Consider the following 24,852-nt stretch of genomic DNA (forward strand, 5'->3'; position numbering starts at 1 on the left):
CGCAGCTCCGTTCAGGCTCCCGCACTTCGCACCCCGCGTCCTCCCGGTGGGGGTGGTTAGGTCGCTGGTCGCTGCCGCCGGCTGTGCCCCGTTTCGGTCCTGGCCGCTGAACCGCTCCTGCTCACAGTGCAAATATATAGATAGAGGATTGGCTGACTGGGCAGAAGGCAGAGAACAGCGAAAAAGGGGTATTTTCAGAATAGCAGCCGATGGCGAACAGCAGCCGATGGCGAACAGCGTGCCTCAGGGGTCAGTGTTGGAACCACAACTTTTCACAATATACATGAACAATCTGGAAGAAGGAACTGAGGGCACTGTTGCCAAGTTTGCAGATGATACAAAGATATGCAGAGGTAGCATTGAAGAAGCAGGTTGGCTGCAGGACTTGGACAGGCTAGGAGAGTGGGCAACAAAGTGGCAGATGGAACACAATGTGGAACAGTGTGAGGTAATGCACTTTGAAAGCTAATGCACTTTAGGCAGCATAGTAGCACAGTGGTTAGCACGTTGTTTCACAGCTCCATGGTCCCAGATTTGATTCTCGGCTTGGGTCACTGTCTGTGCCGGGTCTGCACATTCTCCCTGTCCCTGCGTGGGTTTCCTCCGGGTGCTCCGTCAGATGGGCAGCTCAGATGGATTGGCCATACTAAATTGCCCTTACTGTCCAAATAGGTTAGATGCAGTTATTGTGTTAGGTTGGAGGCGTGGGTTTAGGTGGGTTGCTCTTTCCAAGGGCCGGTGCAGACTCAATGAACAAATGGCCTCTTTCTGCACTGTAATCCTATGATTTTATGAGAAGTGGAGGCCTAGATGATTTTCTAAATAGGAAAAGGCTCAGGAAATCAGAAGCATAAAGAGGGCCCTAGTTCAAGATTCTCTTCAGGTTAACATGCAGGTTCAGTTGGCAGTTAGAAAGGCAAATGCAATGGTAGCATTCAAGTAACAAGGGTCAGAATACAAGAGCAGGGGTGTACTGCTAAGGCTGTATAAGGCTCTGCTCAGGTCCCATTTGGAGTATTGTGAGCAGTTTTGGGCCCTGTATCGAAAGGAAGGATACGCTGGCCTTGGAAAGGGTCCAGAGGAGGTTCACAAGAAAGATCTCTGGAATGAAGAGCTTGTCAAAAGAGGAGCAGTTTAGGACATTGGGTCTGTACCCGTTGAAGTTTAGAAGGAGGAGGGGGGATCTTATTGAAACTTACAGGATACTAGATAGAATGGGCGTGGAGAGGATGTTTCCACGAGTAGGAAAAACTATAACCCAAGGGCACAGCCTCAGACTGAAGGGACGATCCTTTAAAATGGAGATGAGGAGGAATTTCTTCAGCCAGAGGGTGGTGAATCTGTGGAACACTTTACACAGAAGACTGTGGAGGCCAAATCACTGAGTGTCTTTAAGACAGAGATAGATAGGTTCATGATTAATAAGGGAATCAGAGGTTATGGGGAGAAGGTAGGAGAATGGGGGATGATAAACATATCAGCCATGATTGAATGGCGGAGCAGACTCGATGGGCCGAGTGGTCTAATTCTGCTCCTATGTCTTATGGTCTTAATATATGTTGTTTCTGGAGGAACACCAAAGAAAAATTCACAGCAGAAAAAATATCAGCCATAAATATTGTGGTAGAGCAAATGTTTAATGGGTACAGGAGAAGGAAAGATCTTGTTTAATCCACAGGATTTTTCTTTTACCCTTTCTAGGGCACCACTTTAATTGTTCAGTCTTTCAGTACAAGAGCCCTGTTATTATTATATGCTTGTGGTAGTACCTCTTTACAGTCAACCTCTCAATCAATCTGAACATCCAAATGTCTCTCCAGTAATAGACTGGAGATTTATACTGCAGGCACAGGACAGTCAAGGTGACAAAGTATTCGACATTGGCCAGGATCATTGTAATATTTCATAGTGTGATGAGATGACACAATCAGAATCAATAAAAGAATGAACTTTTTTTTCCAGAAACCTAATTATTTATATGTGTATAAACTAAGTGTGTTTGTAAATAGTTTTTTTCAGAATTTTCTTCATATCCTACTGTTCTCATGGGTGGCGACTGGCAAATTTTGTCAAACCAAAATTTCAAGCTATACGTTTCTTACAAAAAAAAATCAAAACTGCATGGTCATGTGATGTGAGCAAGGGAATGGTTGTGTGTTCACGAGCTCTGGCGCTACTCATCTTCGAATCCTTTTTTAAATATCCTGATGCACAACCCATAATTATTTATTCCTGTTGTGCATGTCCTGCGCTATGTTCCTTGGAAGATCCTGACTAGATTTTGGCGAAGGATAGCAGAGTTAAGCCAAAAAATCCTTGTTTGATGAGGCAGTCGGAGGTGACCGGGATAGGACCCAGCTTGCAATGGCGGTTTTGCTCGTGAGTGGGCCTATATTTTGGCAATGCTATTGGCATTGAGATGATGTTGTGGATGACGGTCTTGGTTCCTTGGCGCAGGTTGTTGCTGCTCACATTGATGAACTATGAGATACCCTTAAGAGAATGGATGAAGCGGAGAAGAGAATCCTGTCAGTCAATAGGGCAGTCTCCATGGTGGAGGTTCACCATCAGACATTGGAAATCCGGTTGCATGGTATGTCAAATATCCTAGTCGATTTGGGGAGATGGAGCCTGACAGGGAATGTTTGTGCACCCGGTCTTCTAACGGAGCTGGGGACGATTTCCTAGCCAAATTTGAGAGTTGACTGGCATGCTTTTGCAATCTCAATTTGAAGACTGGCCATTTTGAGTTTGACGGAGCACCTGCATTCAGTCTTCTGAGATCCGAGGTCAGTTGGAGATCCTGACCACTGGTCTTGAGAAATATTGTCCTTGATGTTCATCGGGAAAGGATGGAGGTGGCTGAACGCTGTGAGTTATCAGCTCCCTCTGGGGCCTTGGTTTCTCACTGATGGGCTTTGGGATGACAATATTGTGGAGGTGCAGGGACTTTGATGGAACTCTGGTGGGATCCGAATGCTGCTCAATGATCCTGTCATGGCTTTGGCCTTTCCAAGCTCCGTGGACGGTGATATTACCCTGCAATTCATCAAGAATCCTGAACCTTATCCCTTGTGATTATGCCGCTCATTTTATGTTATTGCCTTTTTTCCTGACAAGGGTATACAATATATGAGCATACATGAGTTGCCATCTGTTATCCTGTTATGGGAAAACTCATACTGAGTTGAGTGTAACATGAGGTTTGTGCAATATTTAAAAGTGTCCCAAAACTGAATTTGAAACAGGCAGCAACCAAGGAGATATCAGGAGGAATGGCCCACACTGCTGAATTTAGGAAGAGTGTTGAAGAAGGTGAAAAGGGTTTAGCATCAAATTACAGTCAATAGGGATAAGCAGTCAAACATGGCGATGGGACAAAGGGAAGGGGAAATTCTATAGAGGTCAGAATTAAAGGTCTAGAGAATTGTGAGATAGGGTTGGAGAACTGGAGAAAGATAAAACCGTCAAGAGATTTAATCAGAACAATGAGCATTTAAAATCTGAAGCACTGGGGGACCATAGGTCACGGTCAGCAAGGACCAGGTGGAGGCTGAGTGAGACTTGGTCTAGGATAGGATACATATAGAGTGCCAAATCTGAAGTTCATAGAGGCAAGCATCAGAATAAATCAGATATGGAGGTAACAAAGGCATGGATTAGGATTTCAGCCACCCTGTGAGGGCTGAGGCAGGTGATGTTACAAAGCTGGAGATAGCGCTTGATTTGAAGATTGAAGATATGTGGTTGGAAATTCACATGGGTCACCTAGGTTGTGGAAGAACTGATTGGCCTGAAACAGTAACATCGAGGTGAGATGGTATCAGATCCAATGTTTTGGAGAAAATTGTCCTCCAATTAAATATTGAATGTAGCAAAACTGTTGATCTTGATTCTGGTCACAGACTCAGGCTGGATTCTCCGAACCCCGACGTTGAAATCATGTCCGGCGCTGGGGCGGAGAATCCAATTTCAAGCATGGAATCGGGACCAGCGCCGGTTCCCCAATTCCCCGGAAAGTGGCGTACTTAGAGAATACGCCACGAACCCCTACCTGCGGCCATCGCTGGAGGCCTGCCCCACTATTCTGCGCCCCCAACTGGCCAAAGTCTCGGTCCTACCATTCGGAATACTGTCGTGGCAGCTGCGGGCTTTGTCCAGGTCAGGTGGGCGGCCGATCAAGGGCACAACTTGGGTGCTCCAGCTCCACGGTCTGAATCCACCGTGGAGCATGACGCGGCAGCTGGAGGCCGCCACCGTGCACATGCGCGGCCTCAGACCCGGAGGTGCGGGAGCCCGTATATGCAGCTAAAGCTGTTAGATCCATGCCGGGTCCCTGCTAGCCCCCTGCAGGGCTATGGATATGGTGCCTTTTCACGAGTTTTTTTGGTGTGAAAGGCCAGTTTTGACGACCAGTTATGCTGGTGCTTCCATAACATGTGAACCCATTAGCTAATAGTTATTGTTGGGGTCTATGTTCATAGAACTTTGAAAGTTGCCACTCAAGTGGGTAGAGCTGTGAAGAAGACCCATGGTGTGCTAGCACATTCATTAGCAGAGGGATTGAATTTAAGAGCCGTGAGGTGATGATGCAGCTGTACAAAACCTTGGTAAGGCCACATTTGGAGTACTGTGCGCAGTTCTGGTCGCCTCATTTTAGGAAGGATGTGGAAGCTTTGGAAAAGGTGCAAAGGAGATTTACCAGGATGTTGCCTGGAATGGAGAGTAGGTCTTACGAGAAAAGGTTGAGGGTTCTCGGCCTTTTCTCATTAGAACGGAGAAGGATGAGGGGTGATTTGATAGAGGTTTATAAGTAAATCTCCTTTGGGTTCACATAAAAGCATGGCTTATGTCGGAGTTATAGTTTCAGTGCTAATATTGCAATACAAATTTTAAGGGTTAAATAAATATCATTGATTTTCAACCCTGCCAAATATTCAATTACATAATGGTAAAAAATAAAAGTATTTGAATATAGATTAGAAACTCCATGTCTGCTCTATGTTCTATTAATACCTCTTTAATCAACCATGTTATTACAAACCTTCCCTAAGAACTTTGTTTTCACTGATTCCATTCGAGGTTCCAGTTAAAATCAGACAAGGTAAACCACTGATAAGTACTAAGCTTTGTCAAATCATATTAGGTTTCGACAATAACAAACTAAAGCTCTGACTCAATGGTTTTGCTTTTGACAGCATATACCATTTCAACTTTTGTGCTTCAAGCTTAGTGAAGTAAAAATGTGCTTTTTTTCCCTATGACATACAGTACAGAATGAATGTCTACAATACATCAGCATGGGCCCATCTGGAATATCCATCAACCTATGGCTATCAAATGTAGCTGTCTGAATGTGGAGTCTCCAAAGTTTAAAAAATGCACTTTTAAGTGCAAAGCATTGATATACACTACCTCAGAATAGATTTCAAATCTGATATTTATAGATGGATTTTCATCTTCTCCAGGAGAATTTTTTGCTCTTAATCCGCTTTGATATAAATTCCAAGGATTTCCTTGCAATGTTGTAACAGTTGCGTCACATTACCTTGCAATACAGTGAGCGTAGCATCCTGACTGTAGCCCTTCCGAACTGAATTTGTTGCAATGCAGCGATATACTCCAGCATCATCCACTTGCACATTGACAATTTGCAGAATTCCATTTGGGAGAACTATAAATCTGAAAAACAAATCCAAAGTTGCTATAACTTTCAATCCAAGAACAGAACAAATTGAGTTTATAATATAGAATATCCCTGTTCACGGACTCAAAAGTATCAGGTAGTGAGTGATGCCACTGATTTGAAATTGGACAATTTAAATCTATTCTTAATTCTGTCCAGCAGATCACTTTTAAAACAACTAAATCCTAATGAACTATTTCTGATACTTTGGGGGCATAGTTACAGATACAAAGATATTTAAAAATAAACTCACCTGAATAAATATTTGTTGCAAAAAAAAAAAAAGTAAACCAAGGAAATAAAAAAGTTGGTTAAGTAGTCACCATACAGAAAAGTCTTGGTGGAGGTAGCTTACGACTTGGCAGGTTCGTTAGTAAAATAAATCCCTAATTGAAGCAAAGTGGTCCCTGCAACCAGAGGTCAGACAGAAAACCACGTACACTGGTTTCTCCTTGAGATAGTAATGTAATTCCCATTTATGACTGCACCAAAGACAAAATGAATGGACAATTCAAATCCATGCCATATTAAATGCTAAAGTTCCAAAGAAAAACAGTTTAAGGAACATGCATTTTGATGGATTTTAAAAGATCCAAATCACAAAGTATAACTTCTGACTTTGTTTTCTCATCATGGTAATTACTGGTGCAGTAAGCAAGCATGATAGCCAAATTGTGTATAGCAAGAACACTCGTCTCTGATTGTTCAAAGACTTATATGAGATCTGCAATATAAAGGTAACCGTGTTTAAACTTCACTCTAACAGCAGATTTTTGTTTTAGCAATTAGGGATGTTCCCCGAAAGCGCTGCATTAGCGCGGTTACTGAGATGCAGAGTCTTTTTAACAAATAAACTGCTGCTTTCCGACTATCCTGCTTGCTGCTTCCTCTTGCTCACCAACCCTCCCTCTTCCCTCCCCAGCCCGCCTCGCTCACCATCGGCCGGCCCCAACCTCCCTGATCACCACTTCCCTCGCTGGCCCTCTCGCTCACGCAGCCTCCCGCTCGCTGCTCCCCCCCCCCCCCCCCGTCTCTCACACTCTCGCCTAGGAACGTCAGGGAAGAAAGCAATGAATGAGAAGAGGGTTGGGAAGTCGGAAGAGGCGGCAAGTTAAGAGAGGAGGTAAATGGAAGCAGGAGGTAGGCTGAAAGAGTCACCAAGTTAAGAGTTAGTAACTCTTTCAACTTAGCACCTGCTTTCACTTGCCATCTCCCCCAACCCACATGGTGGCGGCACAGTAGCACAGTGTTTAACACTGTTGCTTCATGCTCCAGGCTCCCAGGTATGATTCCCAGCTTGGGACAACCCTTCCTAGTGGAGTCTGCACGTTCTCTCCCCGTGTCCGCGTGGGTTTCCTCCAGGTGTTCCAGTTTTCTCCCACAATCCAAAGATGCACAGGTTCCAAAAAGGCTAGGTGGGGTTGCTGGGTTACGGGAATAGGGTGGAGGTGTGGACTTGGTTGGGGTCCTCTTTCCAAGAGCCAGTGCAGACTCAATAGGCCGAATGGCCTCCTTCTGCACTGTAAATTCTACGATTTCATGAAATCCCTAATTCTCAAATGGAGAAAGACCTAGCACGATCGACAAATTGCAGGTCACAACTGAGAGGTGCACCTTTAACTGCAACTAGCCCATCAACGGCAGCCCTCATGTTCAGCAGACCAGTGTATAACAATTTACTTGACTCTCAACCATTCTATTCTCAGAACTTGAGAGCAGCTTTTAAAACTGAATAAGATAACGACCAAAGTGCATGATGAAAATACAGGCACAGAATTTCCAGGTTTACAGTTGGAACAACAAGTTCGCATCCAAGATCGCACAGAAGATATGCAACAAAGATTCCTATGAAGTTATTACACACAAAGGTGCAATGGCGAGACACAACAGAGGACAAATCAGATCCTTTCCAGCTCCAATCACTGTGCAGTCCCATTGCATCGAGGACAAGACAAGATCCCAAATACAACCAGGAACAATCACCCAAGAATGACAATCTTACTGATCACTGTGAGCCATTAAATAAACCTCCAGACAAGGTTCCCATTACAAGATCTGGCAGATTACTTCAATGTTTTAGAGATTCAGATTCACCAGCCCAAACACTTATGTAATGGTAACTAAACATGAATATTTATTGTAAATAGATATACTTCTTTGGAAGGGGGGTGAAGTATATTTAAAAAGAGGAGAGGGGGATCTTACAGTGTGTCTTCAAGGGTAGCAGCATGCCATTATTAGAAAGTGCGTCATGTAATCCAGTCTCGGTTTCACTTTGGCCCATGACAGTAGATACCGCACAGAGCTCTGCTGCTGATGTCTTCAAGCTTTTTACCTTTGCAAAGCTGTTCTTATGTGCCTAGTCTCAATAAATCAATCACTTGACTGCCCATTGACATCTATGTTGCATTTCTTGAGGGAAGTCTTCAGGGTATCTTTGAAGCACGCCCTTTGTCCTCTTGTTCGGGAGCCATCCTTCAGCTGGACAAAGATGATTTCCATCGGCAGGCAAGTCTCTGGCATCTTAAGCATGCAGTCGGCACAGCAGAGTTGGATTCGGATGATCATGGCCTCGCTGATGGTGATCTTGGCTTCTTCAAGGACACTGATGTTAGTACCCCTGTCCTCTCAGCTAATGCGAAGAATCCGTCTCAGACAATGTTGATGGTATCGCTCCAGGGCCTTGAGGCGGCGTCTGTATGTGGTCCAAGTTTCTAAGCCATATAGAAGAGTTGGGAGGGCGACTACCTTGTACACGAGAATCTTGGTATCAACACGAAGGTTGTCAAACACTCTAATTTTAGGTGCCTGTAGGCCGCTCTTGCGGATTGGACAACGATGTTGCATCTCTGCATCAATGTCAACCTTAGATGAGAGATGGCTACCAGGATAGTGGAAATGTTCCACATTTAGGAGGGTTTCTCTCTTGATTTTGATGGAGGCGAGACCAGATATTGCTCTGGGGCAGGTGGGTAAAGGACTTGAGTCTTCTTGAAGTCGAGGCCAAGACCGGTTCCTCAGTACGCTTCTGCAAAGGTGACAAGCGTGGCTTGGAGATTCTCTTCCACGAGAGCGGAGATTACATTGTCATCTGGGTACTGAAGTTCAATAAGGTATGTCAGTGTTGCTTTCTTCTTCGATTTCAACAGGCGAATTTGATCTTTTTTTTTTAAATATAATTTTTATTGGAATTTTTTACAGAAAATATAAAACATAACGACAAACAATGAAATGCAACAAAATAACCCATAATAACTGTAACACCCCCAGACCGTATGTATCACATCCCCCCACCCCCCAACCCCAATGAACAACAAAAGAACTTAAAAATAAATTTAAATTAAATAAACAAACATAGTCATTGTCCCCCCCCCCCCCCCCCCCCCCCCCCCTTGTCCCTCCCCCTTGTCCCTGGTGGCAAGATGAATACAGAACTGGCTCTTTCACAGAAAGCAACAGGTAGCAGTAGAAGGGTGTTTTTGTGAATGGAAGGTTGTGACTAGTGGTGTTCCACAGGAATCTGTGCTGGGGCCTCTGTTGTTTGCAGTATCCAAAAACAATTTGGAGGAAAATGTAGCTGGTCTGATCAGTAAGTTCGCGGATGACACCAAGGTTGGTGGAGTGGCAGATAAATGTTGCGGATTGTCAGAAGATACAGCAGGAGATAGATAGGTTGGAGACTTGGGTAGAGAAATGGCAAATAGAATTTAATCCAGACAAATGTGAGGTAATGCATTTTGGTAGGTCTAACATAGAGGGTAAATAAACAGTAAAAGGCAAAACTCTCAGGAATATAGAAAGTCAGAGAGATCTGGGCGTGCAGGTCCACAGATCTTTGTAAGTGGCAACACAAGTAGACTCGGTAGCCAAGAAAGCATATATAATGCTTGCCTTCATTGGACAGGGCATCAAGAATAAAAACTGACAAGTCATGCTACAGTTGTCTTGGTAGAATCTTGGTAGGGCCGAACTTGGAATATTGCGCACAATAAATACCCAACTGAGCGATAGTTCTGTCAATCTTTTGTATTGAATACAGTAATTCTGCTCAGTGTTTTCTTTACACAGCAGCTGAAGTCACTGGTACATATATCTTGACACAGTATTTCTGTAACTACACTGGTCAATTTTAGTTAAAACTGTATGTTCACAATGGTAGCTATTGATTGCACTGGCATTTATGAAAATGGCAGAGCCCCACACATACAAGTAATGTCCTAAATGTAATTCCCTACCTATCTTAAATTAGCTGATTTCCAGCAAGGAGGGTTGCTACAATTGGTCTGTGTCTCTGGGTTAAGGAAAGGGAAATGAGCCAGGATTTCCACCTCCAATTATACCCAGCTAGGTCCACTGGACGCTCAAGTGTTTGGTGTGTAAGAGTACAATAGAAAACTGGACTGGAATGCTTCCTGCGGTCAAAAAATGTGCCAACACTCCATGTTAATGCTCACACTCAAATCATGACCAGTGGAGCCAATATCAGAACACTCGTGGAACTCTCTTGGTGGAGTTTAAAAATTAAAAAAAAAGTGCCAATTATTTTTATTCCAATTAAGGGACGATTTAGAGTGGCCAATCCACCGACCATGCACATCTTTGGGCTGTGGGGGTGAGACCCATGCAGACATGGGGAGAACGATCAAACTCCACACGGGGCCGGGATCGAACTACTGTGTCATCCCGTCTCTTAGTGGAGTTGATCAATCTTTAGATACAAGACACCCAACAAATTGTCTAGCAACCAGTATATTCATGATTCAAGCATGGAAAGCACCATCTTAGAGAAGCATCCGAACAGCAGTCTTCTCATAAAGCAGCTGAGCTTGAATCCAGCCCTTACAGGGAGAGCATATTTAATATACTGGGTGCTCCAAAAATATTATAACCTTAGGAGTTATGCAACAGTTGAAAAGTTAAGAACAAATTTTTTCTTTTTTAATAAATATTATTATTTTCCTCCTTTTTCACATTTTCTCCCAAATTTACACCCAACAATAAACAATAAGCAGTAGCGAATACGTCAAACCCCATATCAGCAACAATCCCATCCTCCCACCAAACCCCCAAACAGCAGTCCATATGTTAACATAAACAAATAGCAAAAAGGAATCAGGAATCACCCATAACACATACAGCCCACTCCCCTCAACACCCCCCCCCCCCAAATGATCAATGTTATTAAATTCTTGAAAGTGCATAATGAATAACGTCCATGAATTGTAGAACCCCTCCATCCTTCCCCTCAGTTAAAATTTAACTTTCTCAAGAGTCAAGAATTCCAGCAGTCCCCCCCCCCCCCCGCCCCCCGCCACGCCAGGGCAGAGGGTGGAGAGGGTGCTCTCCATCCCAACAAGATCCACCTTCAGCCGATTAACGAGGTGAAGGCTACAACATCTGCCTTCGCACGTGTTTCCAACCCCAGCTGGTCCGACACCCCGAATATGGCCTCCCAAGTACCCGGGTCCAGTTTTACCATAAAAACCTCGTCCAGCTTTGGACAGGACCAAAACACCGGCTCCATCTGGAAATTCTGTATCTCCTTCCAGGCAAAATCTCGAACCTGCATGTATCTAAACATTTCCCCCGCTCCAGCCCAAACTTCGCACCCAGCTCCTTCAATCCTGCAAACTGACCCACAAGAAACAAATCTTCTAGTGTCTTAATTCCCTTCTCCTCCCATCTCCGAAAATGTTCGTCCCACTTCCCTGGCTCAAATCTGTGGTTCCCCAAATCGGCATTTCTCTTGACCCTGCCCCCAACCCGAAGTGCTGGTGAAACTGCTTCCAAATTCTCAATGAAGCTATTATTACCAGACTCCCTGAGTATTTCCTCGGAGCCGTTGGGAGCAACGCTATTACTCGCACCTTCAATTCCGCCCCTCTACACAAACACTCCTCCATTCTGATCCACTGGGAATCAACCCCTCTTGACCCAGCTCTGCACCTTCTCCATATTCGCCGCCCAGCAATAATACATCAGGTTCGGAAGACCCAAACCCGCTGCCTGCCTTCCCCTCTGTAGCAGCAACTTTCTAACTCTGGCCACCTTCCCTCTCCATATGAATGAGGTAATCATTCCTTCAATCACTCTAAAAAAATATCGTTGGCAGGAAAATCGGCAGGCATTGGAAAATAAACAGAAATCACATATCTCATAGATATCTCATAATTTACAATGGAGAAGGAGGCCATTCGGCCCATCAAGTCTGCACCGGTTCTTGGAAAGAGCACCCTCGTTAAGCCCACACCTCCACCCTTTCCCCGTGACCCTGCATCTAACCCAAGGGCAATTTAGCATGGCCAAGCCACCTAACCTGCACATCTTTGGACTCTGGGAGGAAACCTGAGCACCCGGAGGAAACCCACGCAGACACCGGGAGCACGTGCAGGCTCCGCACAGACAGGAATCGAACTGGGACCCTGGCGTTGTGAAGCCACAGTGCTAACCACTATGCTATTGTGCTGCCCCGCGGCAACACATCCATTTTAACCGCCTGTACGCGCCCCGCCAGTGACAGAGGAAGACCATCCCACCTTGCCAGATCAGCTTTTACCCTCCTCACCAAACTAGAAATGTTATACCTACGGAGCCGCCCCCCCCCCCCCCCCAAATCCCAAGCAACGGGCACCCCACGTATTTAAAGTGAGTCCTTGCTCTACGGAATTGCAGCCCCCCACCCCTAGCCCCACCCCCCGGCTGAGACACCACAAAATATTCACTCATCTAGATTTAATCTGTACCCAAAGAAAGACCCAAACAGCCGAAGCAGCTCCAATACTCCCCCTATTGATACACTCATTTCCGACACATATAACAAGAAGTCATTGGCATATAAGGACACCCTATGCTCTATCCTCCCCACCCCCATGCTATCCCTTTACGTACTCCCAAACTTCTTAACGCGATGGCCAACATCTCAATCGCGAGTGCAAACAGCAGGGGGACATAGGGCATCCCTGCCTAGTCCCACGGTAGAGAGAAAAGAATCCCGAGCTGATGCTATTTGTGTGGACACTCGCCCTCGGCTCCTTATACAGTAGCCTTACCCAGTCCACAAATCATGGACTAATCCCAAATCGCTCCAGAACTGCCATCAAGTACCTCCATCTATCCAGTCAAACGCTTTCTCGGCATCCAATGCCACAACCACCTGTTTCCTTTCCCTCCACCGGCGCCATAGCCACGTTCAATACCCTCCTAACGTTCGAAAAGAGCTGCTCCCTTCTCAGAAACCCAGTCTGATCGCACTCCTCCAGCCTACCTACCAGTACCTTCGCCAATACCTTTGCATCCATGCTTAAAAATGATATGGGCCTGTACGACCCACACTTCGTCGGATCCTTATCTTTTTTAAGCAACATGGAAATCGATGTCTGCCCCAATGTTTGTGCTAACACCCCCTTCCCCATCACCTCCTCAAACATCCCCACTATCAGCATTGCCAGATTATCCTTGAATTTTTTATAATATTCCACCGGAAACCCATCCGGCCCTGCCACCTTCCCCGACTGCTTCCTCCCAATCGCATCTTATATCTCCTGCTCCACTATCGCCCCTTTTATGTCCTACTCCACTATCGCCCCTCCTAATGTGGCCCTGTCCCCCTCCCCTAACCTCAGATACTCCAACCATGGGGCAGCACGGCAGCATGGTGGTTAGCACAAATGCTTCACAGCTCCAGGGTCCCAGGTTCGATTCCCGGCTGGGTCACTGTCTGTGCGGAGTCTGCACGTCCTCCCCGTGTGTGCGTGGGTTTCCTCCGGGTGCTCCGGTTTCCTCCCACAGTCCAAAGATATGCGGGCTAGGTGGATTGGCCATGCTAAATTGCCCGTAGTGTCCTAAAAAGTAGGGGGGGTTATGGGTATAGGGTGAATACGTGGGTTTGAGTAGGGTGATCATTGCTCGGCACAACATCGAGGGCCGAAGGGCCTGTTCTGTGCTGTACTGTTCTATGTTCTAACCCATTGGGAAATTCCTGCATCTCCCGGTCTCCCCCAGGTGGCTCGGATCAGTACAACCTCTCATAGAATTCCTCAAAGATCTTGTTTATCAGATCCGGAGCCACCACCAACTTCCTTGCCCTGTCCTGCACCTGAACAATTCCCCTTGCCGCCGCCTCCCTCCGAAGCTGACCCGCTAACATCCTTCTCTCCATGCTTGTAAACTGCTCGGTCGCCTCAATTGTCGCACCGTCTTCTTGGTAGATAGTCAGTAGTTCCTTCCTCTTTTTCAATGCATGGGAGATTTTATAGCTCCTTTTGTAATAAGTACATAAAGCAATATATCCTTAAAACACGCATGGAAAATTCAACAAATGTTATACCATGCAGTTTCAGACAAAGAGTAATAGTCCTGAATTAAATAAGTTTCGATAATACTTTAGAATCAAAATGAACTTAAAGGATGGTGGAAACCAGAGCTTACCTGCGTAGCAGAGAAGTTTTTTTCATTAATAATGAAGAGTTTAAATTCTGTCTAACTGATAGGTTACTTGAGCGAGACAAGCAAGGGAGAACTATGCAGATCAATGCAAGTTGCAAAGACAGAGTTAGACTACGTTCCGAGAAGTCCTTTTTTTCTTGCAAGGCCACTATTTTTAAACAGTACCTCAATTATCGAATTAAAGCTGAAGGTTAGAGTTGTTATTTTGTTAAGATAGATTCTATAGTTAACTTTGTTATGCAAGTATTGATTTGGGATATTGATCAAGGATCTTCCTATTTTTGGAATTAAAATTGTGAAGCAAAATACTGCTAATTTTCTGCAAAATCAGTCATTCCTAGAAGTGCATCATTATAATCACGGAAGACTAATGTTTTGCAGACTAAGAATTCTGACTGGAATATAGATGGACCTTCACCCCACCATTACCCCAACTGCCCAAGAGCAAAGAACAACTTTATGATGTTCTTTTCTCTTGGAAATGTATATATTTTAAAAATAAATTTAGAGTACCCACTTAATTGTTTCCAATTAAGGGGCAATTTAGCGTGGCCAATCCACCTAACCCGCACATGTTTGGGTTGTGGGGACAAAACCCACGCAAACTCGGGGAGAATGTGCAAACTCCACACAGACAATGACCCAGAGCCGGGATCGAAGCTGGGATCTCGGCGCCGTGAGGCAACAGTGCTAACCACGGCACCACCATGCTGCCCTTGGAAATATTCTAATTGAAATTTTAAACAATTTTTTTTAATACAAAGTTTACACAAAACCAAACAACACATCTTTAAAGTGCATTCTAGGCGTCCGCCATCTACGATAAAACCTGTCCACCAACCCTCTCATGGTGAAGGTGACCTTCGTGAGGTGTAAAAACTCCAGCTGGTCACCCAGCCAAGCCAAGACGCTTGGCGGTGTAGTCCACCTCCAGCCTAAGAAGATCCACCCCCTTGCCAAAAGCGAGGCAAAGACCAGAACCTCTACCCCGAACCGGAACTCATGTTCATCCAAGACCCCAAAATGCGTAACCAGTGGGCACGGTTCCAACCCCATGTTCAGGATTGCCGACATGGTATCAAAAATGAAGCTCCAGAAGGCCACCAGCTTTGGACACGACCAGAACTTGTGTGCATGGTGTGCCGGCCCCCTCGAACACCTACCTCATCTATCCTCCACTCCGTCGAAAAATCAGCTCATTCTAGACTCCGTGAGGTGTGCTCGAAACACTAATTATAGCTGAAGGAGCCTCAGCCTCACACAGGACAAGGTCACATTCACCCTCCACAGTGCCTCATTCCAGACTCCTCATCCAGAATTGGCCCTAGCTCTTCTACCCACTTTGCCTTCGCTCGCTCAACCGAGCCCGTATCCATAGAATAGAATAGACTCCTCCTCCCCCACTATCAGTTGGTATATTCTGAACGTACTGGCCAGCTCTAATAACGAGCAGGACAGAATCCGCTTGGAGATACCTGAACCCGTCAGGGATCGTAAGCCCATATTTCTCCTTCGGCTCCCCCAGGCTCACAAATCTCCCAGGCGGAACGATGGCGCAGTTATTAGCACTACTGCCTCAAGGCGCTGAGGAGCCGAGTTTGATCCCGGCCATGGGTCACTGTTCGTGTGGAGTTTGCATATTCTCCCCGTGTCTGCGTGGGTTTCACCCCACAACCCAAAGATGTGAAGATTGGGTGGATTGGCCATGCTAAAATGTCCCTTAATTGGAAAAATTGGGTACTCTTAAATTTATTTATTTTTTAAATAAATAAATCTCTCCCCTTTTCCTTCCACTCCCTAAACTTTTCATCCAGCCTAGCAGGCTCGAATAACTGATTTACACAAATGGGAGCTAGCCTTGAGGCAGCTTTCAAATTGAAATGTTGATGGCGCTGCCTCCAAATCTTTAACGTGGCTACTACCACTGGGTTAGTCGTGTTTCTTTGGTGCCAATGGAGTGGAACCATTACCAACGACTCTATACTTGCTCCCCTCACAGACTCTGCCTCCACCTGGACCCACAACTCCTCAGAGTCCCCGCACCACTCCAGTACCATTTCAGCATTAGCCGCCCAATAATAATATTGAAAGTTTTGGCACGGCCAAGCCCCCTGCTTGTCTCTCCCTCTGCAGCACCACCCTCCTGATCTTCTCGCCCTTACCCACCCAAATAAACCCAGTCACAAGCCGGTCAATCACTCTGAAAAACGCCTTGGGCAGGAACACCACGTTTCCGATTTTCTTAATCTTCTCTAATAAGTAACATTTTCTTTTCTATCCCCAATACATTTTTCTTCCTTCGTAGATCTTGCACTCTCCCTTTATTCCCTTCTTCTTCTTTCCCTCTCCCCACCCATACTCCAGCCCTGGAGGTGGAGAGCCACATTGTGTGGTACTGGCCACAATAGTCCAATGACTTGCCAAATTGATATATGTGCTATTTGGTTTCTTTAAAAAATGAAGTTTACCATACTGTGAACGTTAGTATTAACTTTGAGAACTTACCTTACGTGATTTGGAATTGCTGATTGGTTCTTCTCCCATGTGACAACTGGGAGCGGGAGTCCGTTAATTCCACACTCAAAACGAGCAATTCCATTTTCCTCCACCACCTGTGATTCAGGCTGCTGATGAAATCGTGACAAGGCTGTCAAAACAAAAAATTTCCCTTAAGTGTAACCAAACATAAACCAAACAGCTGCAGCAACAACACAAACTGAATATATACTGCAAGGCATTGAAATAATTCAGTCCAAGGGAACGTTTATCATAGTGATATTGTCTTCTTTCAATGTAAGTGACTGGATTTAACTTAGTCTAGTTGTTTTACACAAAATTCATTTACAATCTTAATTTAGTATGGTGGAATTGTATTTAAATTTAATCTTTTCAGGGCCATTTACAAACCTTCATCATTTTGGCAACACTTTTAAGAAAGATGATTTTTCTGCCAAAAATCTCTTGCAGTTCTGAAAGGGGATCGGTCAGTGAACCCACAATTTGATAATGAGGTCCTCACACACAATGTTTTTACACTTTGGGAATAGGCCAAAGTCCACATTCGCTGTGCAAGCTAGCAGATTATTCGCAAAATTGCTTAAGCGTAAAATGTTTCATTTGTGGTGTGTTTGGTTTGGATCTCTGAAGCCGAGTAGTTATTTCAAATTCTTCCTCAATGCTTTATTGCTACTTCTCTAACACACCACTCTCCATGCTTCAGTTGAGAGGAGAATGATGAATGATGAAGTCCCATATATGCCTACCCCTCCCTGGATAAGACGATACTACCTATAATTATCCCATTAAGTGGAGCATTTAAATAATAAAGAAAAATCACAGACTCCTTCACAATCAGGGACTAATTAACTGCACCTACTAAACAATTCCTATTTTCCCACTTTTTGAAATAATTAAAGGTAGATTGTGAAATAAATAACCAACAGTACCTGGCAGATTTCAGTTTCCACCCAAGATATTACACCCAACTTTTATTAAGTAAAAGATAGTTGGATCTGGGATCATATTTCCAATTGGACAGAAATTTGGCACCCGACTTTGGAGGCTGGTTTCATACACACTACATACTCTATGGAGTTTGATATTTGTGTTTGATGAGGGCAAGATATTTTGACGGTTAACTGTCACCAAAACTTTTGATAGAGTGTCACGGCTGTAAAATATAAAATTTTAACACAGCCATTCTTGTTTCACAAGTATTTCAGTAAACTATAACTATTGCTGCTGTGCACGTAACATCACTGATACCAGGGGCTGGTTTAGCTGGGGCTGGTTTAGCACACTAGGCTAAATTGCTGGCTTTTAAAGCAGACCAAGGCAGGCCTGCAGCACGGTTCAATTCCCGTACCAGCCTCCCCGACTAGGGGCTTTTCACAGTAACTTCATTGAAGCCTACTCGTGACAATAAGCGATTTTCATTTTCATACCTTGTTTTCCAACCAGTACAATTGCATTATTTTGGCTGGAGAAAGCTTTTGCATTGGAGAGAAGTGTTGCTGGTTACAAGTCTACCACTGATAGTTTATCGGAGTGATAATGAGAAGAAAAATGAACAGCAAACCTATTAGCTGTGTAAAGTAGTGCTTAATAGTTCAAAACAATTTTTCTCTGCAGCACATTATAAATAAGTGCAGTGACAATTTTTTACCTTTTAAAGTTACTAAGTTGGCAAGCTGGTTGCAGAGCAATAGACAAACAATCCTATTACAAACTCTCCAATTCATGAACCACCAAGTTATTCATAATTAATATCTACCAGTCACAAGCACATTTAGATAAAACAAAGCTCAACGGTTGTGCATTTAAGGAACTAAAATACATTGAGAAGAAAAATGGAGTGGAACTAAAAGTTCTTGTTTTATCTCAGTTTTAGTCACTTCTTTCCTTCTCCAAAAACCAGATTTTCCAAAGTACATTAAAACACCAGAAATTACTGTTGGGTAATGCTTAACATGTTTATGAGATATTCTGTTTAACAGAGACTAAACCATTTATTTCAAATAAGCTAAGATAGCCATTAAAATTGTGGGCTGGGGAAGGGAATACAAATATGTTAAAAACTATTCATTCTGTATTGTCTGCAGAGATTTCTGAACTTAAGCCTCCAAATTTTATTTCCACATTGATTGTAAATTACCCAATTCCAATTTTGTCCATCAGAAGAATCACTATTGGGACATTCATCCCAATCCTAACTACTATATGGCACAACGTCTCTCTAGATTCATATAAATAATTAGCCTTTTGATTACAACAGGATTGCTTGCGCTTATAAACATAAACCATGTCAAACATGGAAAAATTCAAGCCCTAGCTGCTTCATGCTTGCAGACTTAACAGATTCCGTATACTAGTTTATGAGCTTATGCTTCCCAATCGCCATTTCCAATTATTTCATATTATCCCCTTGGCTTTGCTAGACAAGTCAGCAGAGAAAATCATTTACAAGTGAATAATATGCTTGCATTAAATACGTGATTTCATGTAAGCAGTCAACTGACTTGTTTGAGGAAATTAGAAAATACATCAGTTTTCTTTCAGATTTAAAAAAGTACATAATTTATTTTCAGATTATATTTTATGTTATTATATAGCTCACTTTGAGGCATTGGAGGCAGTCCAGAGAAGGTTCATCAGGTTGCTCCCAGTTCCATTTGACTATTTTGTAAAATAAATTTAGAGTACCCAATTAATTTTTCTTTCGATTAAGGGGCAATTTTATCATGGCCAATTCACCTACCCTGCACATCTTTGGGTTGTGGGAGTGAGACCCACACAGACATAGGGAGAATGTGCAAACTCTAAGCTCCTCAGCACCGTGAGACAGCAGTGCCAACCACCGCGCTCCCCTACTCTCCCAGTTGATTAACCACTGAACTAGTCACAATAAATATCTTTACTTATTCCGGTACTATGGGGTTAAGGATTTATTTGGATTTGTTTATTATCATGTGTACCGAGGTACAGTTCTGGCCTTCGTCTCGCTGGTTGCTCGTTGGCGGTGCTGATGGGTGGAGGTCAGCTTCTCCACCCAATGCCTCAAAATGCTAGGGAATTTTTGTATCTTGAAAAAGTGAAGTTCAACATGAGGAGCTCAAATGAGGGGTTCTACCAGAGATGGTGCCCGTTTATTTTGTACTTTAAAGAGTTGGTCACAGTTAGCTGTTCCTGGGGGAGAGGAGAGTGGAGTTATGTATAAAATTGGAAAAATTGAATAGAAATAGTATTTTTAAAAAGATATTCTCAATAGAGGATATTACATGGACATTTTAAGAAGTTAATTTTATACAGAAACATCTTCTATTTCTGACAATTGTAACTTAATATAGCTAACCTATGAGAGTGTATCAAACATCAAAGATGCCAGTTGGGACACAAGAGTGGTTAGTGCTGAATCAGTTTCAGCAAAAGAACATAAAATTGTGTTGGAACAGTAAAAGATAGGCACATCTAAAGTTTAAAAGCTATATTCAGCACCTTTATCTTAAACTCTAAAATCATTACATTTGATCTATCTCTGCAGCTTCTACAACTCCGGCACCTGTTCGGGTACACAGATGGAGAATTCAGAATGACCAATTCACCTAACTTTCGGGACTTGTGGGAGGAAACCGGATCACCTGGAGGAAACCCACACAGACACATGGAGAACATGCAGACTCCGCACAAACAGTGACCAAGCTGGGAATCAAACCTGGGACCCTAGCGGTGAATAACCACTGTGCTACCATGCCGCCCTATAACATTTGTGTGCGAGCAAGCATTGTCACAAAGAACACATCTAGTGTTTTCATGATTTTTTCCTATTCTACAACATCATTGGTTTGTTTTTTCACCCATTTAGTCAAAGTTCTGTCTTGAAAAGAATGAAGCTGAACATAATTACCAGCATGACACACTTTAATCTGGAAACAATCTGACATCCACACTACCACACAAATTGAAACATTTTTAAAAATTCTTTTTTTTCCAATGGGTAATTTAGCACGGCCAATTCACCTACCCTGCACATCTTTTTAGGTTGTGGGGGTGAGAGCCACGCAGACACAGGGAGAATGTGCAAACTCCACACGGACAGTGACCCAGGCCCGGGATCGAACCCAGGTCCTCGGCACCGTGAGGCAGCAGTGCTAATCACTGTGCCACAGTGCTGTCCCTTACAAATTTAAACATAACCATTCCCTACCCCGAGTATTCCCTCTCCTACTTTCTAGAAGGAATCATTTATTTAATTTTCCAGCACCCCATTATTATTTGATTTGTCCATCTTGCAGTCCCTCATGCAACCACAGTATATGCAATGTCCATTGTTCCATCCATAACAAAACCACCATACAAAGTCCTAAACACTCTTTTCAAATGACACACCGGGTTCCACGCATGACCTTCATCTAGCAATCTGGGTTTGCTGCTCACAGTGAAATTAAATCAAGTAGCTGCTTTACCAAACTCCTCCATTCTTTTCACAAGTGGCATCTAGATCTTTTATTGTTTACCTTTCCTTCCCACTTTAAAGTCGTTTCTACACTTCAAAGGTTATTCCATTGGTTTTTCGGATTTAAGAGATTGTCAGAAAGTCTAACTTCACAATAGTTCCTCCAGGCTAGCAAATCGCCCCTCCACAAATAAATCCCTCAATCTCTCAAGCCCATTCCCTCCCCACAATCCAAATATCACACCTAATCTAGAGGGCTCAACAACGTGGTTATCACAAATAGGGGCCAAAATAGACATGGACCCAAGCTTAAAAAGCTGCCTACATTGCTTCCATATCCTTAGAGTGGATAGAACCACCGAGTTCAGAGTACCTCACTGGAGAAAACGGCAGCGAACCCATCACTAATGCATCCAAACTAGAGCCCCTACACAAACTTGCCTCCATCTGTCCCCACACGGAAATGGATCACTGCACCACCCCAGCATCTTCTCAATATTGGCTGCCCAATAATAGAAGAGCAAACTGGGAAACACTAGGCCCCCCAACATTATCTCCCTCTACGGATCCTCGGAGTCTTGCCCGCCCATATAAAGGATATTACCAACCTATTAATCTTATCAAAAAAAAGATATTGGGAGAAAAATGGGAAGACACTGAAAAAGAAACAAAACTCTTAGGAGGATATTTATTTTAACAGACTGGACTCTGCCCGTCAAGGACAGGGAAAGTTATCCCACCTTTGCAAGGCAGACTTAAACTTACCCACAAATTGCACCCCCCCCCCCCCCCCCCCCCCCCCCCCTCCTTATCTTCTTCCATTTACCTGAAGCTCTCAAAGCAATGGCTAAGGATTCAATTGCTAATGAAAATAGATGGGGAGGCAGCGGACACCCCTATCTTGTCCCCCTATTCAATAGGAAGTATCCCAAACTCAAAGCGCTAGTGCGGACACTAGCCGAGAGGGCCCTATACAATAACCTAACCCACAAAACAAACTTTGCCCCAGAACCTCTCAAGGACCTCAAAACCGTACCTCCATTCCACCCTATCAAATGCTTTCTGAGCACCCATAGATAAAAATCACTCCAGCTCAGGTTCAGCAGAGGGGTAAGAGCAACATTCAACAGTCACCGAATATTATCTGACAATTGCAGACTCTTGACAAAAATGTCTGGTCTTTCGCAATCACCCATGGGAGACAGGGCTCCAGCGACAAATCCAACACTTAACAAGTAAGCTTGGCATCCACGTTCAATAGCAATATAGATTGATATAACCCACATTCCATGGGGTCCTTATCTTTCTTCAATATTAGAGAGCTAAAAGCCTATGAAAGTGAAGTGGGCAAAGACCCCCAGGACAAGGAATTATTAGACATGTCAACCATCAATGGAGTCAACTGACTGACCCTCAAACGTCTTGTAAAATTAGATGGGACCCATCGAGGCCAAGAGCTTTATCTGTTTGCATCAACCCAGTATCTCTTCAGGGCTTGATCTCCTCCACCCCCCCCCCCCCCCCCCCCCCCCCCCCCCCCCCCCTCCCCACCCACACACCCACCACCCTCCGGGGGCTCTCATCTGGAGAGACTCTTATAAAATGCTTAAAAACAGCATTACCTTTACCTGGGGCAGAAACGAAGCTGCCACTCAAATCCCTGTTTGGAATAATCTCCCGGGAAGCCACCTGTCACCTCAGCTGATGAGCTAAAACACAGCTGGTCTTCTCCCTATAGGCGTTTTTTTTAAAAAACCTTCAAGCATCGCAGCTAGCTCACAGTCTTGCCTGTGGAGAACTGTTCAAACTATGCCTACAGCTACTTCCTGCTCGCCAGGAGCTCCGGGGTAGGATCACTTAAATACCTGCAGTCCACCTCAAGGATAGCATCCACCAACCTCTGCTGCTCCACCCTTACCCTCCCTATCGATATGTGCCTTACATATCATCTCTCCTCGAATAACGGCCTTCAAGGCTTCCCAGAGCATGGAGGATTAGACAGACTTATTTTTATTGAACCCGACATACTCCTCAATAGCCTTAGATATACACCCACAAAACACCTTACCCGCCAGTAACACTGCATCCAATCTCCACGGTTGGCACTGAGCGGGACCCCACTCCAGAATCAAGTCCACCAAATATGGAACAAGGTCTGAAATGACAATGGCGAAGTATTCCACCTTCTTCACCTAGAGACCTAGCTACCAGAAAAGGTAAATCCTGGAATAAACTTTGTGGACCGGAAAGAACGAAAATTCCTTATCCTTGGGTGTAAAAACCACCACAGATCTACTGCAGCCCCATCTGCATCATATGGTGGCACGGTGGTTAGCACTGCTCCCTCCCAGCGCTAGGTACCCGGGTTTAATTCCGGCCTTGGGTGATTGCATGGAATATGCACGTTCTCCCCGTGCCTACAAGGGTTTTCTCCAGGTGCTCCGGTTTCGTCCCACAGTCCAAAGACATGCAGGTTAGGTAGGTTGGCCATGCTAAATTGCCCCTTAGTGTTCAAGGGTTAGGTATGGTTAAAGGGGACAGGACAGGGACGTGGGCCTAAGTGGGGTGCTCTTTTGGAAAGTTGGTGTGGACCTGATGGGCCGAATGGCCTCTCTCTGCAATGTAGGGATTCTATGATCCTTTACTACGCCCAATGGAGCCAAGAACGTGGGCCTAGAGCAGTCTAATTTAGGATCAAGTACAGTTTAAATCTCATCCAAAAACTAGCTATTGCATATCCAGATCTGGAATGAAAGCCACTGTCGCATCATCCCAATTCAAGCATATGTATTGGCCGATGCCACCAACTTGCCTGTGGCTACCAGAGCAGGTCAAAGGCTAGGAATTCTACGGCGAGTAACTCACTGCCTAACCCTTCCAAATCATGTCCATCATCTACAAGGCACAAGTCAGGAGTGTCATGGAGTCATAGAATTTACAGTGCAGAAGGAGGCCATTCAGCCCATCGAGTCTGCATCGGCCCTTGGAAAGAGCACGCTACTTAAGCCCCACGCCTCCACCTTATCCCCTCTTTCCCCGTCAACCCAGTGAACCTTTTTGGACACTAAGGGCAATTTAGAATGGCCATTGCAACAAACCTGCACATCTTTGGACTGTGGGAGGAAATCGGAGCATCTGGAGGAAACCCACGCACGCACGGGAAGAGAACATGCAGACACCACATAGACAGTGACCCAAAACGGGAATCGAACCTGGCACCCTGGAGCTGTGAAGCAATTGTGCTAACCACTATGCCACTGTAGAGAATATTCTCTACTTGCCTGGAAGAGTGCAGCTCCACCAACACTCAAGAAGCTCGACAACATCCACGACAAACCAGCCCATTTGATTGCTATCCCTTCCACTCAGTTAATAAAGCAAAGTATTCCAATCTTCCTTTTTGACCACCTTTTTGACCCAACCTGCTGTATTCAGGGATCTGTGGTTATGCACTTCCAAGGTCCCTCAGTTCCTCTGCACCTCTCAGTGCCATCCCATTTGTTGTGCATTCCTTTGACTTGTTTGGCCTCCCCAAATGCATAATCTCACACTTCCGGGTTGAATTCCATTACCACTTTTCTGACCACCAACCAATCCACTGATATCTTCCTGCAGTCCCCAACCAATTTCCTCACTATCAGCTATGCAACATGTTTATGTCTTCTGCAAAAGTCTTAATCATGCTCCCTATAATAAAGTCCAAATAATTTATATACACACCAGAAAAAGCAGGGAGCTAGTACTGAATCCTGAGGAACCCCACTGGAAA

At 44.4% G+C, this 24,852-nt stretch overlaps 1 protein-coding gene across 2 annotated transcripts in view; it reads right to left on the bottom strand.

Annotated features, from left to right (window-relative positions):
* Positions 1-24,852, bottom strand: part of igdcc4 (immunoglobulin superfamily, DCC subclass, member 4) — a 229,898-nt gene that overhangs the window by 157,005 nt on the left and 48,041 nt on the right. For both annotated transcript variants that reach the window (XM_038813330.1, XM_038813329.1), the window contains exons 3-4: positions 16,637-16,778; positions 5,549-5,682 (exon numbers count right to left, since the gene is read on the bottom strand). In XM_038813330.1, the coding sequence (XP_038669258.1) occupies positions 5,549-5,682; positions 16,637-16,778 (276 nt within the window). The remainder of the gene's footprint in view (positions 1-5,548; positions 5,683-16,636; positions 16,779-24,852) is intronic.

Source organism: Scyliorhinus canicula, chromosome 12 (genome assembly GCF_902713615.1).
Source record: "Scyliorhinus canicula chromosome 12, sScyCan1.1, whole genome shotgun sequence".
In the NCBI taxonomy this organism is placed as follows: domain Eukaryota; kingdom Metazoa; phylum Chordata; class Chondrichthyes; order Carcharhiniformes; family Scyliorhinidae; genus Scyliorhinus; species Scyliorhinus canicula.